The following is a 13,695-nucleotide window of genomic DNA, read 5'->3' as shown; positions in this document are numbered from 1 at the left end:
CACGCAGTGTAAGGTGCTTTCTTTGCAAAAAGCAATGCAAAAGGTATCAGGATAAACAACCAGACCACAGTCTGGGGTTTTCCTTTGCAAAGGAATATACAGACAAATAACCAGACCCAAAACGAAAGCTCACAGCTTTATTACCTGACGAAATACAACAAAGTGTTTTCGCCCTTGTGGGGATTGACCCTGCGAAGATATTCCCCTATTCATATACGCATCTACAAAAGACCTCAGCCAGAGATCCTGTACAAGTGCAAAAAGGGGAGATATGCAGACGGGTGCAGTTCTTTGAATTCTGCTCTTTAAGTCTTCTCTGAATCGTCATCCTTTCTTCAAACTGTGATCCTTTCCTTAATTGGCTTCTTCCAATTGTCCTTCTCCGAACTGATCGTCTCATTCCATGTGGTCTTCTCTACAGTTGCATTCTCTGAGCTGGTATTGAGAAGAAAACCATTTTTATAGTGACATGTCCTGGCAAACAGAAGTCTGCCCCCCTCCATTGAATCCAGAAAGCCAATTGGCTTATGAAAATAGCATTCTTCTCTGCCAGGATCCAGGTTTGAACTGTCTCAATTTTGTTCTCTCAATACGCATGGGAACTTTTTCTCAAAGTTTTATGGAGTCCAGACTGCTGATATTGCTCACCTGCTAGGCCAAACCTGCTTTGCAGTTCTCTGGTAAGCAAAATCTTTAAACCATGCTTACAGATACAAGATGTATACAAGATGCTAGATTAGCACAAAGTAGGATGTTGCCCTGCTCCAATGACTCACATGCTCCCAAGTTACTCGAAGCACCTATGGCGGACCTACACTCGAAGTTTATAACGTTAAAAATGCGTCATTAAAATGTGACACCAGAGGGTGCTGCAGAGCAGGAAGCCACTGGCAATGGAAAACTGCATTGAACAACACAGTCGTACCTTGGTTCCCGAACGCCTTAGTACTTGTACGCAGTGCTTTTTTTCCAAAAAAATGTTTGGGGTACTCTCATTTTCCTACTCATATTGAAATACTGCCCCTCAATGAGGGCAAACTTAGATTCACAAAATGTTTAGGGGTATGCGTACCCCTGAGTACCCCCAGGAAAAAAAGCACTGCTCATCTGTTTTGGCTCCCAAACACCAAAAACCCAGAAGTGTTCCGGTTTTCAAACATTCTTTGGAAACAGAGCTTCTGATTGAGTGCAGGAAGCTCCTGCAGCCAATCGGAAACCACGCCTTGGTTTTCGAATGTTTTCGGACATTAAATGGACTTCTGGAACAGATTACGTCCGAGAACCAAGGTACGACTGTATATAACATTATATTCAATAACGTTTAACCGATCAGTGTAGATCTGCCCTTACTCACTTCCGTGGTTTCCTTAAAAAGAAAACCATTTTGCTTGCAATTATAGAGATATAACTATATAGGAACCTCCCCCTCAGTCTAGGGCTCTATAATTTGAGAGGATTATCTTACTTATTGTTCATTACATTTGTAATACAATGGTACCTCGGGTTACAGATACTTCAGGTTACAGACGCTTCAGGTTACAGACTCCACAAACCCAGAAATAGTACCTCAGGTTAAGAACTTTACCTCAGGATGAGAAGAGAAATTGCGTGGTGGCGGCGGGAGGCGCCATTAGCTAAAGTGGTGCTTCAGGTTAAGAACAGTTTCAGGTTAAGAACGGATCTCCAGAACGAATTAAGTTCCTAACCTGAGGTACCACTGTACACCTTTCCTTCCAAAGGACCCCAGGATCGCAAGCATCGAAACGTTAAAACAATGCAACTGAAATCAAACCATTTAAAGACAATTAAAAACTATGTAAAAATACGGGAAGGTGCTATGGAGAGACATCAGTCGGGTTTTCCAGGGTCACAGATCCTAGACTGCTCCAGAGGCGGAGTCCAGTGTCTCAGGGACGCACAATAAGTTCGGTTCCATCCCACACACGGAACCAAGGGAGAACCTTTTCCCTTCCAAAAGCGGCTGAACTGAACGTGTAGATTGTGGTCTGGGTTTCCGGATCGAAGAAATCCACTTGCCCTGCAGTGTAGTCCAAAAACACGCGGATCCACTGTGGCCTCTTGCGAAAGGAGAGCCTTGTGTGGGGAGTGGTGAAAGCTATGTAGTTTCCGAGTCCCTCGTATTCTCCTATCCCCCAGATGCCTGCAGCCGGGCTGAAGTCTGTCGGCCCCTCTCTCTTCACAGACTCCTTGGCCACCCCCACTGCCCATTCCCCCTTGCCCTTCACGCCAACCTCCCAGCAGTGTTTGCCTGAAGCGAATCCCTCCCTGCCCAGCACACAAACGCGCTGGGTAAATCTCTTGGTGTTGTTGGGAAGAGTCTGCTCCACCTCTCCCCATCGCACACTTTTCTCATCCTTGGATACCACCAGCCGCCGGTGGGCCGTGTCTGGATCCAGAGTCACACGGGCTGAAAGGAAAGGAAATGAAGGATCAGACCGTATGTTAAGTTGTGGGTGAACATATCAGACGACACAGCGATTCTTCAGCTCTTGCTTATTCTCAGGCCGGAACAGAACTGAACTGAAGGGTTCCGTCAGCCTGCTTATATAGAGCTCCAGTACAAGGTAACTGTAACAATTTTCTAAAACTATCCAATCACTGAACGTCACTTTTGATCCCCTATTTGCATAACTATCTACAGTATCCCCCTGCTGGCCCAGGGTGAGAACTTCAGTACATAACACCATAGGATGGTAGATTCCTCCCTGGCTGCTATATTCCACCTTCCAAAACTTGGAGAAACCTAGCAGTTCGAATGCACGTCAAAGTGCAAATAGATAAATAGGTACCGCTCCGGCGAGAAGGTAAACGGCATTTCTATGCGCTGCTCTGGTTCGCCAGAAGCGGCTTAGTCATGCTGGCCACATGACCCGGAAGCTGTACGCCAGCTCCCTCGGCCAATAAAGCAAGATGAGCGCCGCACGACTCGACCTGATGGTCAGGGGTCCCTTTACCTTTACAGTGTGAGTTGTTTCCCGCTTATACAGGGAACTTACAAGCTACATGCTTTGAACACGTGCGGTTCCAACTACGCATAGTTTAAGGCTGACCGGCTGACATCACACAGATTAAATGCACAGTGGCAGATGGGCTTAGAAGCCCTTTGTGCAGGGTATCCCCAGTGTGGAAACAGATTTTAAGCTCTCTGCCCTGTTTACAGGGCCCCGGGAGGATCTCCTTGCTTGAGTGGTAAGACCCATTCAGTGTGCCAACTCTGGAAGGTAAGATTGCTGGAGTAGGGGCAGTTCCAAGGGGCGTGGTTCGAGTATACACGATTGCCACCCCTAGAACGTAACTTCCACCTAAGCTGAGAGTTACCTGTATTTGTATCTTTGCTATCTGAAGCAGCGTCCATTTATTCTATCACTCGGTAGTAAACCAGTTTTTATTCCTCTTGTGTGTGAATGTCTTGTGGGCAAAAGGTGAAGGCTTGTAAACACATATTCACAACGAGCACACATTATAAATCTCACAAAAGGTCCCAGACCTCTTGGTAGCGTGTGTAGGGACGAGAGCTGGACACTGGTCTTTAACTGGTGGGTCAAAACTCACCACCAAGTTGCAGTTTGTCTTAAGGCGTCTCACAACAGTAGTAAAAAGGTAAAGGGACCCCTGACCATTAGGTCCAGTCGTGGCCGACTCTGGGGTTGCGGCGCTCATCTCTCTTTATTGGCCGAGGGAGCCAGCGTACAGCTTCCGGGTCATGTGGCCAGCATGACTAAGCCACTTCTGGTGAACCAGAGCAGTGCACGGAAATGCCATTTACCTTCCTGCCAGAGCGGTACCTATTTATCTACTTGCACTTTGATGTGCTTTCAAACTGCTAGGTTGGCAGGAGCAAGGACTGAGGAACTGGAGCTCACCCCGTCGCGGGGATTCGAACCGCCGACCTTCTGAACGACAAGTCCTAGGCTCTGTGGTTTTACCCACAGCGCCACCCGCGTCCCTTAACAGTAGTACTACCACCTTACAAATGTATGGTAAAATTATTAAGGAGGGTTATGGTAGGCTTTGCATTCAAAGAGAGACAAAGGTGTTTAAATTACCTGTTGGATTTCCTGGAAGCGCAGTGCATGAATTGGGGGAACTCGGCGAGCAGGAACCGCCTTCCACGTTTCTTACCTGGAAAACTTTCAGAATAGCTCAGGTTAGGGCAGGGATAGAGAGCCTGTGTCCTTATGTAACCAGCATTGACCAACAGTAGGCCTCATGCACAGGCCGCCCCCTGACAACAAACAGTATAATAAACTAAACACACATTTCTTTATTATGTATGTAAATTATGTACCGTATTTTTTGCTCTATAAGACGCACCAGACCACAAGTCACACCTAGTTTTTGGAGGATGAAAACAAGAAAAAAAAATATTCTGAATCTCAGAAGCCAGAACAGCAAGAGGGATCGCTGCACAGTGAAAGCAGCAATCCCTCTTGCTGTTCTGGCTTCTGGGATAGCTGCGCAGCCTGCATTCGCTCCATAACACACACACACATTTCCCCTTGCTTTTTAGGAGGGAAAAGGTGAGTCTTATAGAGCAAAAAAATACGGTGTATATACTGCCGGGCCGTCCAACACCCTTCAGCGCCTGAGGCAAGGTCTGCCACCAACGTCCTCCATCCAGATGGTCAGGTGGGAAGAGACCAGCAGCAACATGGCTGCTGTGTGGGAGCCTCCCCTTTTCACTGCCAGTCTTGACAGAAAAGGGGCATTCCACAAGGTGTTGCTGGTGTCTCCCCAACTTTGGCTTTCAAATGTGTTTTTGGCTTACTCAGTCTGGTTCGGGATCTCCTGCTCTCTGTGGAACATGCCACTTGAGGCGGATCACCTCACACTGCCTCACTGACGCACCAGTCGTGCTAGGGCAACAAGCTTGTTTCGGGGCTGAAGCCTTTCTAGCCCCTCTCTGCACCTCAGGTTTTGCCACCTCCCTCTGCCACATGGTAGAGCCGGCCCTGATATACTGTATAAATATAAAACTATGATTCACTGGATATACATCGAGCAGGCTTGTAAAAACATCTCCAGAACTCCTGGGGCTGCGCTGGACAAAAAAGAGAGGAGGAGGAGATCTAACATTTCAAGAGATTTCAAACTCCAAGGGCAAGTTCTGCCCGGGATAAAGGTCACACTTTCTTGCAGGCATACTCCACTGCATTCCACAACAATATCTGATGGTAGATAAAGAACCTGGAGGAATATGCAATTACCGCAAACAAGACTTAAAAGACTGTTTAAGTCTTCTGTTTCAGTGTATCTGAAGAAGTGTGCTTGCACACGAAAGCTCATACCAAGAACTAACTTAGTTGGTCTTTTAGGTGCTACTGGAAGGAATTTTTTTACTAAGACTTAAAAGAAATATCCAGGCCTCCTCCAAACTCCTGTGGATCAGCCCATCTGCCTGCTTCTGGAATGTTCTTAGAGGACAAGCTACTGAGCATGCTCAACTACTGTGCAGAGAAGAAGAAGAGGGGTCCATTGATAGGTTTTTGGTTTTGCAAAGTATTGTCCCGATCTTAATAATGAGGATATAGCAACATTCTTTACGCTTAGACTCTCATCACTGCTGATCATCTTGAGTGTTGTTAGTAGACCCTTATTCCCTGCACAGATACACAATTATCTGAGCGGGTTAACCATCAGTCCCTCTTCCCAGGGAACGGGGATCTCCTAAGAAATCTCACCACCCCTAACTACACCACACCAGTGGTGTAGTGGTTAAGAGCAGTGGACTCATAATCTGGGGAACCGGGTTCGCGTCCCCGCTCCTCCACATGCGGCTGCTGGGTGACCTTGGGCTAGTCACACTTCTCTGAAGTCTCTCAGCCCCATTCACCTCACAGAGTGTTTGTTGTGGGGGAGGAAGAGAAAGGAGATTGTGAGCCGCTTTGAGACTCCTTAGGGTAGTGATAAAGCGGGATATCAAATCCAAACTCTTCTTTTTCTTCTAACAAACCTTCAGTAGCCTGCTTGATCTCTGCTTCTGCCTCTGATTCTGGACTGCTCTCTGCCATAGCCTCTTCCTGCTCACTAAACCCTGCTGCCTCTTTCTGCTCCCTACACCCCCTCCTCCAAGTCGGCTCCCTCTTCTCTCTCCAGCCACTCCTCGTTGTCCCACCACCAGTCCCCTGGCTCTGAGTCTTCTTCTCCCACCACTCCTTGGCATCCAGCCAGCCCATGATGACAGCTTGAGGTTCCCCATGTCTCTGACACAGGAGCAGGGCCAGGAAAATATGGGGCAGCCCCACCAGGAGTTAGAATAGCTCAGAAACCTACCTATAAGAACAATGATCAGGGCCACGTTCAGAGCGATGCTGACTGCCAGTAAGACCCTCAGCGTGACTTTGCAGCATTTCGAAGGAGTTTCTGTGGAGTTGATAAAGTTTCATCAGGAAAACGCAACCACAGCCATTTTATGAAAAGCAGAAGCACATGGAGTGCTCGGATTGAGGGTTCCAAGTGAACCCATCTGGGAATACTCCATTCCACCACCACCCCTCCAATTGGTCTTCATTCTGTGCCCCTGGAGTGAGCAAGATTATTTTCATTGGTTTGTTTTGGGGTTCCCTTCCATTAGGGTCCCACTGCTGCCCACCCCAAACTATTATTGATCAGCGCATGAAGGATATTGAGCAGCAAAATAATCTGGCCTATATTAAGAAATTTAGTGCTTGGTACGCTTATCTGCCCCCCTCCCACTTTGATTTTCGGGCACCTTATTTGTCTACCTTAACCATTCCAAAACTCAGACGGGCCTTCACACTGGCCAGACTAAATATGTTACCCTCGGCTGTTCTTGAGGGTAGATATCAAGGAACTTCATTCGAGAACCGGCTCTGCCCCTGTGGAGCTGGCTGCGTGGAGACTGCGTCACACGTTCTCTTGTCTTGCTCCCTATATAAAGATCTCAGGGACGAGACCATCACGCCGCTCCTATCTGCCATCCCGGGCCACTCTTGCGAAGCCAAGCTGTTCTCACTCCTGGCCAACCAGAGCGGCTCGACAACAGAGAAGGTTGCCAAATTTGTCGAGAGAGCAATGAGACTGAGAGCTGCTATCTGAGTGACATTAGCGTCGTCACCCAGATTCCTCTCCTAGGATCTTACTATTATTATCGTTATGTTTTGCTACTATTATTTTGTCGCCCCCTAAAATGTATTTTATATAATTGACTTTTTAGTTTTATTCTTTGTATATCGTATTGTTGTTTTATTGCTATGCCCGATGGCTGACGCAAAGATTCATTCATGCTGCCCAAACCCTCCAATATTTATTGTACTGTACTTTGCAAAACCTGGAATCCACACTCTGGCTTGCTGATTCCGTAGATGGTGCTGTTTTTGCTACCTAAGGATCCCCACTTAGAGAATGAATTCACTATTACTAGATAAGGGGTGGTAGTTAGCTAGATTTTACTCAGAGCAGACCCACAGAAATGAATGAACAGGATTAACACGGGTTCATTGATTTTGCTGTGTCTGCTCTGAGTAAAGCATAGCTGAATAGCACCAAAGATTGTTTTGCCCTCCTTGCCACAAATGGCCAATGTTCAGAGGGGACTGAGGCTAGTTTAAAGGCTAGTTTGAGCTGAACCGAGAGCTGAACTAACAGCTTCTTGCTCATGTGCCTGATGACTGCTATGGTACAAAGAGCCTGGCCTTGATATTCCAGAAGGGGCAGATTTGCCACACGTCTAGAATTTCCTGGACATGTCCAGGATTTAACTGGGGGAAATAGCGTCTGGGGTTGGGGGGAGATTTCGTAAAATCGGCACAAAAAAATCCAGAATTTTGAGGTCAACAACTTTTGTGCCCTGAATTTCACTTCCTGAAATATGGCAACCCTAAGAAGGGGGCTTTTTAATGGGGTTGCAGAAATCTCAGGCAGGTGTAAAGTGCTACTCTTGGATATACTTAGGAATACAGTTGCAAAAACATCAGCTATGCAAGCATCTGCTTGGCCCCTGAGAGATGTTGGCTCCTTTTCTTTAAGTTCTTATGAGTCACAGTGAAGTGATCAGATCCTGGAAGGAACCTTGCCTAATATTAGGCATGACGTACCGCCCTAAAAGTTTCCATTCTTGCTGAATAGTTCCTCACCACAGAGGCAAAGAAAGAAGCGCAATCCGCCTGAATAGGCTACTTTCCCAAGCACGACTCTTTTACAGCTATTATGTGGAGAGCTGATAAGATTAATCATACCAAATGCCTGGTCCTATAGGCGGCATACACACCATACAGTTAAAATACACACCCACCCCCCCATAATCCTGGGAACTGTAGTTTGTTAAGGGTGCTGGGGGTGGTTGCTCTGTGAGAAGTAAACTGCAGTTCTTAGGACTGGGAAGTGTGGGTGCTCTAGGTAAAGCTAAAGGGACCCCTGACCATTAGGTTCAGTCATGACCAACTCTGGGGTTGCGGCGCTCATCTCTCTTTATTGGCCGAGGGAACCAGCGTACAGCTTCCGGGTCATGTGGCCAGCATGACTAAGCCCCTTCTGGCAAACCAGAGCAGCGCATGGAAACACCGTTTACCTTCCTGCCGGAGCAGTACCTTTTTATCTACTTGCACTTTGACGTGCTTTCGAACTGCTAGGTTGGCAGGAGCAGGGACCGAGCAACGGGAGCTCACCCCGTCGCGGGGATTCGAACCGCCAACCTTGTGATTGGCAAGTCCTAGGCTCTGTGGTTTAACCCACAGCGCCACCCGCGTCCCTGTGGGTGCTCTAAATGTGTTTTAATTATACGTAGCCTAGTCTCTTGTTGAAAACGACTGAACCCTTAACATGGTCTCCTTCAATAATAATAATAATAATAATAATAATAATAATAATAATAATAATAATAATTTATTTATACCCTGCCCATCTGGCTGGGCTTCCCCAGCCACTATGGGCAGCTTCCCAAAAAATATTAAAATACTGTAATACATCAAACATTAAAAGCTTCCCTAAACAGGGCTGCCTTCAGATGTCTTCCATCTCCTTGTCTTGTACAGGGCCTGTGCTGTTTGGGGTATATATTCTATAAGACAAGCTTAATTGTTGGAGGAAGAAGAAGGCTCTCTTGAGAAGAGACCTGAGTCAATTTATCGTTCTCCACAAAGAGCTCTGACCTGGGTTGGGTGATTTTTTGCAGTGGAGTTTTCTCCACTCTGGGACTTGAGGCGGCTTACGCAAAATTGAAAACAGGCCAAAAATTAAGAATTAGACTGAGAAAGAATAAATGACCCAAGGTGATCTTTGTGGCTGAGCAGGGAGGCTTTGCTCCCGAGGCTCCCAAACCTTATTCCAACACTCTGGCCACTAAACCACACACACTCTCCTATTAACAATAACAAGCCAGCAACTTTAGTAAGAAATCAAACACCCTTGACAGGAATATTTGCTTGCCAGCTAGTTAAAGCTTACTGTAACTCAGTTTTGGTCCATACCTTGTGGCTTTGGGGGAACAGGTGGCGCATAGGTGTCTCTGCTTCCTCTGTCTATTGTCATGTATCCTTCTTCATCCTCCATCCTCTAGGCTTTCTCTAGAAGCAGCTTCTGCAAGCGAGATGGTTCCTGGAAGCTAGCCTTTCTGTCCTTAGAAGGGAGAGTTCTTAACTTTCATAGACAATTCAAGTTGTAAAAAAAACAACAAAAAACAACAACCACCCATATGTAAAAATTGGCGCAGGAACAACCCTCCTCCTCCGTCTTGTGCAAACGAGACTTCCTCAGTTCCCAGCGATATCATCTGGAGATGAACACACCAAACATGTTTGACAACCTCCCTGAGGTTTGCGACTGACTCGCTTATGCAATAAGGACGTACGGCAGTTGGCATCCCATGAACTGAAGCTGGATCCTGCAATGAAGGGAAATCCTGTGGGTTAGTGGATTTCCAGCTTCAGGAAGTTGGCAGCTTACCTGTTCTTGATGGGGTTGCACATTCCCTGGAGGAACAGGTATGTGGCTTGGATGTGCACATTGTACATTTAAAGTACTCTTATACCACTTATTACTTAATTGGTTTTAATTGGTTACTTTTTCCCCTGTTTCCTGCCTATATTTTTAGCTGTTTCTGTTTTAGTTGTAAGCCACCTAGAGTCCTCATCAGGGAAAAAGGACAGGATATAAAAATTGGATGATGATGATGAAGAAGAAGAAGAAGAAGAAGAAGAAGAAGAAGAAGAGGAGGAGGAGGAGGAAGAGGAGGAGGAGCTTTTTCTGGGCGGGACACAGGTGTACACATACCCCTAAACATTTTGTGAATCTAAGTTTGGCCTCATTAAAGTGCAAAATTTCAATATGAGTAGGCAAATGAGAGTGTCTTTAAACATATATATTTTTAGAAAAGAGCACTAATAATAATAATAATAATAATAATAATAATAATAATAATAATAATAATACTGCCTCCCCCAAAAGAATCTGGGGAACTGTAGCTTGTGAAAAGTGCCGACCTCTTACAGCTGAACCCTTAACAAACTACAATGGTGCCTCACAAGACGAAATTAATTCGTTCCGCAAGTTTTTTCTTCTTGCGAGTTTTTCGTCTTGCGAAGCACGGTTTCCCATAGGAAAATCAATCAATGCGTTCCTATGGAGACCGTCCGGGGACAGAGGGGATGCGCCGCGCGCCTTTCCCTCTGTCCCCGGGCCTGTTTAAAGCAAGGGGCGGTGGGGAGAAGATTGCTTCTCCCCGTTGCCTGCCCCGCAATCTCCGGGGACAGAGGGGAAGGCGCGCGCCTTCCCCTCTGTCCCCGGACCTGTTTTAAAGCAAGGGAAGGGGCAGCGGGGAGAATCGCTTCTCCCCGTTGCCGCCCCTTGGTTCAAAAGGGGTCCGGGGAGAGAGGGGAAGGCGCGTGCCTTCCCCTCTGTCCCCTCTTTTGAAGCAAGGGGCGGAGGGGAGAAGTGATCTTCTCCCTGCCGCCCCTTGCTTCAAAAGAGGTCCGGGGACAGCGGAGAAGACGCGCTGCGCTTCCCCACTATCCCCGGAGCTTGCGGGGCAAGCTTCATTTTGCGAAGCAAGCCCATAGGGAAATGCGTCTTGCGCAGCGGCTAAGAAAACGAAAAACTCCTTTGTCTAGCAAGTTTTTCGTCTTCCGAGGCGTTCGTCTTGCGGGACACCACTGTACAGTTCCCAAGATTCCCTCGGTTGTCTTTTCTCTTGGGTGATATTTATAAGACATTTTTGAAATACAGTGGTACCTCAGGTTAAGTACTTAATTCGTTCCAGAGGTCCATTCATAACCTGAAACTGTTCTTAACCTGAAGCACCACTTTAGCTAATGGGGCCTCCTGCTGCGCCTGCACCGCTGGAGCGCGATTTCTGTTCTCATCCTGAAGCAAAATTCTTAACCCGAGGTAATATTTCTGGGTAAGCGGAGTCTGTAACCTGAAGCGTATGCAACCCGAGGTACCACTGTAGTGATTTGCAAATGGGGAAGCATGAAACTATATATATATCATCAAAAAAATTGCCAGGAAGGGAAGCGTCTTTCTTGCGGTGAAAGCATTTGTTTTCATAGAATCACAGAACTATAGAGTTGGGAGGGACCTCGAGCGTTCTCTAGCGTAACCCCCTGCAATGCCGGAATCTGAGCTGAAACATTCAAGACAGACGGTCCTCCAATCTCTGCTTAAAAGCCTCCCAGGAAGGAGAGTCCATCGCCTCCCGAAGGAGACCGTTCCACTGTCCAACAGCTCTTGCTATCAAAAGATTTAACAAATTTATTGTGCCACTTCATCAAGTCTACTTCGTCAGATGCATGGGGTGAGACCTTAGTTGCTAGACATGTAGAAAGAGAAAACCGTCCGTGTCAGTTCCTGCTGCTGCTGCTGCTGCTTGACTTGGACTGGGTGGAATTGGCCTGGCCTGAATCTCTGCTCTCCTGTCCAACAAGAGGTCACCATGGAGTCAAAAGTAACCCAAGGAACACTGTCTGGAAACCAGTGGCGTAGTGTGGGTTGTCAGCACCCGGGGCAAGGCAAGTAATTTGCGCCCCCTAACCCGTGGATTTGCGCCCCCTAACCCTAACCCCCAGATGTTGCACCCGGTGCGGCCGGCCCCCCCTGCACCCCCCATGCTACGCCACTGCTGGAAACAAAGGGATTGCCGGTCTACCTTATGTACCAACCAAGCACGTACATAGATATGTGGACCACATGTCTGGAGCAGCCTAGGAAGACTGCCCTGAAACCATGTTGACTCCCAAACTGACCAAATGTTTTCTCTGCAAGGAGGGAGGGGGTGAGGGAACCTTCCCATTGTCTCAGGAATTGGGAAATCACCATCTCAAAGGACTGGGCAGACTACCAGGAAAGGCAATCAGATAAGGCATTATCAGATAACCTGGCAGACAGGAAAAACAACAACGCTCAAATTTCTGTTGTAGACCGCCTTTTCTGTGATGTGGGTATGATGTTTGTGGGCGATGGTCTTGGGTTATACCCCTTCTGTGATGTATGTATGATGTATGGAGGGGTGGTCTTGAGCTCCAGGGCAGAGAATTTAAAATGTCTATGTAAGGGCAGGCACACCTTGGTTCTGGGTCCTCCTCCTTCTCCTGCGTGTGAGGGGAGCACCCTGTTGCAACAGTTCAATAAAGATCAGGCTTACTAGCTGCTTTGCTTCTCAAAATTCTCTGGTTGGCCTCTGTTATTTTCTCCTACTGATGGAGAACCTGCAAAGGACTCTATAAAAGGCTCTTGTGTCCCCCCATAAGGGAACAAGGGCAGATTTTGTTTACAACAATTCCTGGATATCAGGCAGATTGATTGGCCGGCTTTTAGAAGGCATCTGAAGACAGCCCTGTTTAGGGAAGTTTTTAATGTTTGATGCTCTATCATGCTTCTAATATTGTGTTGGGAGCCACCCAGAGTGGCTAGGGAAACCCAGCCAGATGGGCGGGGTATAAATGATAAATGATAATTGTTATTACTCAGTGATTGGCTGCTTTGAAGGGATGCGTGAGAATCACTGCATTGCTTCCACACTTTATGGATTGTCCCTGGGGATTGTCTCTTCCCCTGAGGCAGACTGAGGGGGGTGTGGGCGCTTGGGGGTGAAAGGGCACCAAACTGTCATGAAAGGGCACCAAACTGTTCCGCATTTAATCTTATGATGGTAGCGTAATAACGGCAAAGGAGGAAGCAGAGAGAGGAACTTGTGGGCTTTTCTGCCGCAGAATCATAGAGTTGGAAGAGACCACAAGGGCCATCGAGTCCAACCCCCTGCCAAGCAGGAAACACCATCAGAGCACTCCTGATGTAGCACCCTGCTTGTGGTTAACGCTTAGCTGGAATGAAATATTCAACGCAGCAACAGAGAAATTAAAAAAATAATTTATTTGTCAGACAAATAAATAAGAGGCACAGTGGTATATGGTTACCAAGCTCTGGCCTGCCTCCTGCCATTATGGCCAGCACTTATATTCCCTTAATCCACCCCCCTTTGTTCCTCCTGTGGCTGCCTCTGTTCAATCAGCCTGGTTGAAATTCCTATTGGCTGATTGGTATAACCAATCACAAAAATACACTCATATCCTACTGTCCTTATATGGAACACAAAGAGCTATATATTGTTACATCTATAAATGACAAATAAGTAGTAATATATCTTACATGTGTCTCAACAAGGAATCTTAATTACCAGCTCACCTCTTGCCCTCCTTGCCCTATTTGCCTTCTAAAACA

General features: G+C 46.9%; 1 protein-coding gene across 1 annotated transcript; it reads right to left on the bottom strand.

The window, feature by feature from the left end:
• Nucleotides 1-123: 123 nt before the first annotated feature.
• LOC310701903 (E3 ubiquitin-protein ligase TRIM39-like) lies at nucleotides 124-9,945 on the bottom strand. The gene is made up of 4 exons (XM_083493407.1): nucleotides 9,450-9,945; nucleotides 6,295-6,384; nucleotides 4,068-4,151; nucleotides 124-2,428 (listed from the first exon to the last, which is right to left on the bottom strand). The coding sequence occupies exons 1-4, from the start codon at nucleotides 9,529-9,531 to the stop codon at nucleotides 1,908-1,910; spliced, it is 777 nt and encodes a 258-aa protein (XP_083349533.1). The 5' UTR covers nucleotides 9,532-9,945; the 3' UTR covers nucleotides 124-1,907.
• Between the last annotated feature and the right edge of the window lie 3,750 nt (nucleotides 9,946-13,695).

Source organism: Podarcis liolepis (assembly GCF_965112155.1).
Source record: "Podarcis liolepis genome assembly, chromosome: 2".
Classification (NCBI taxonomy): domain Eukaryota; kingdom Metazoa; phylum Chordata; class Lepidosauria; order Squamata; family Lacertidae; genus Podarcis; species Podarcis liolepis.
This window is presented reverse-complemented; position numbering and strand designations above follow the sequence as displayed.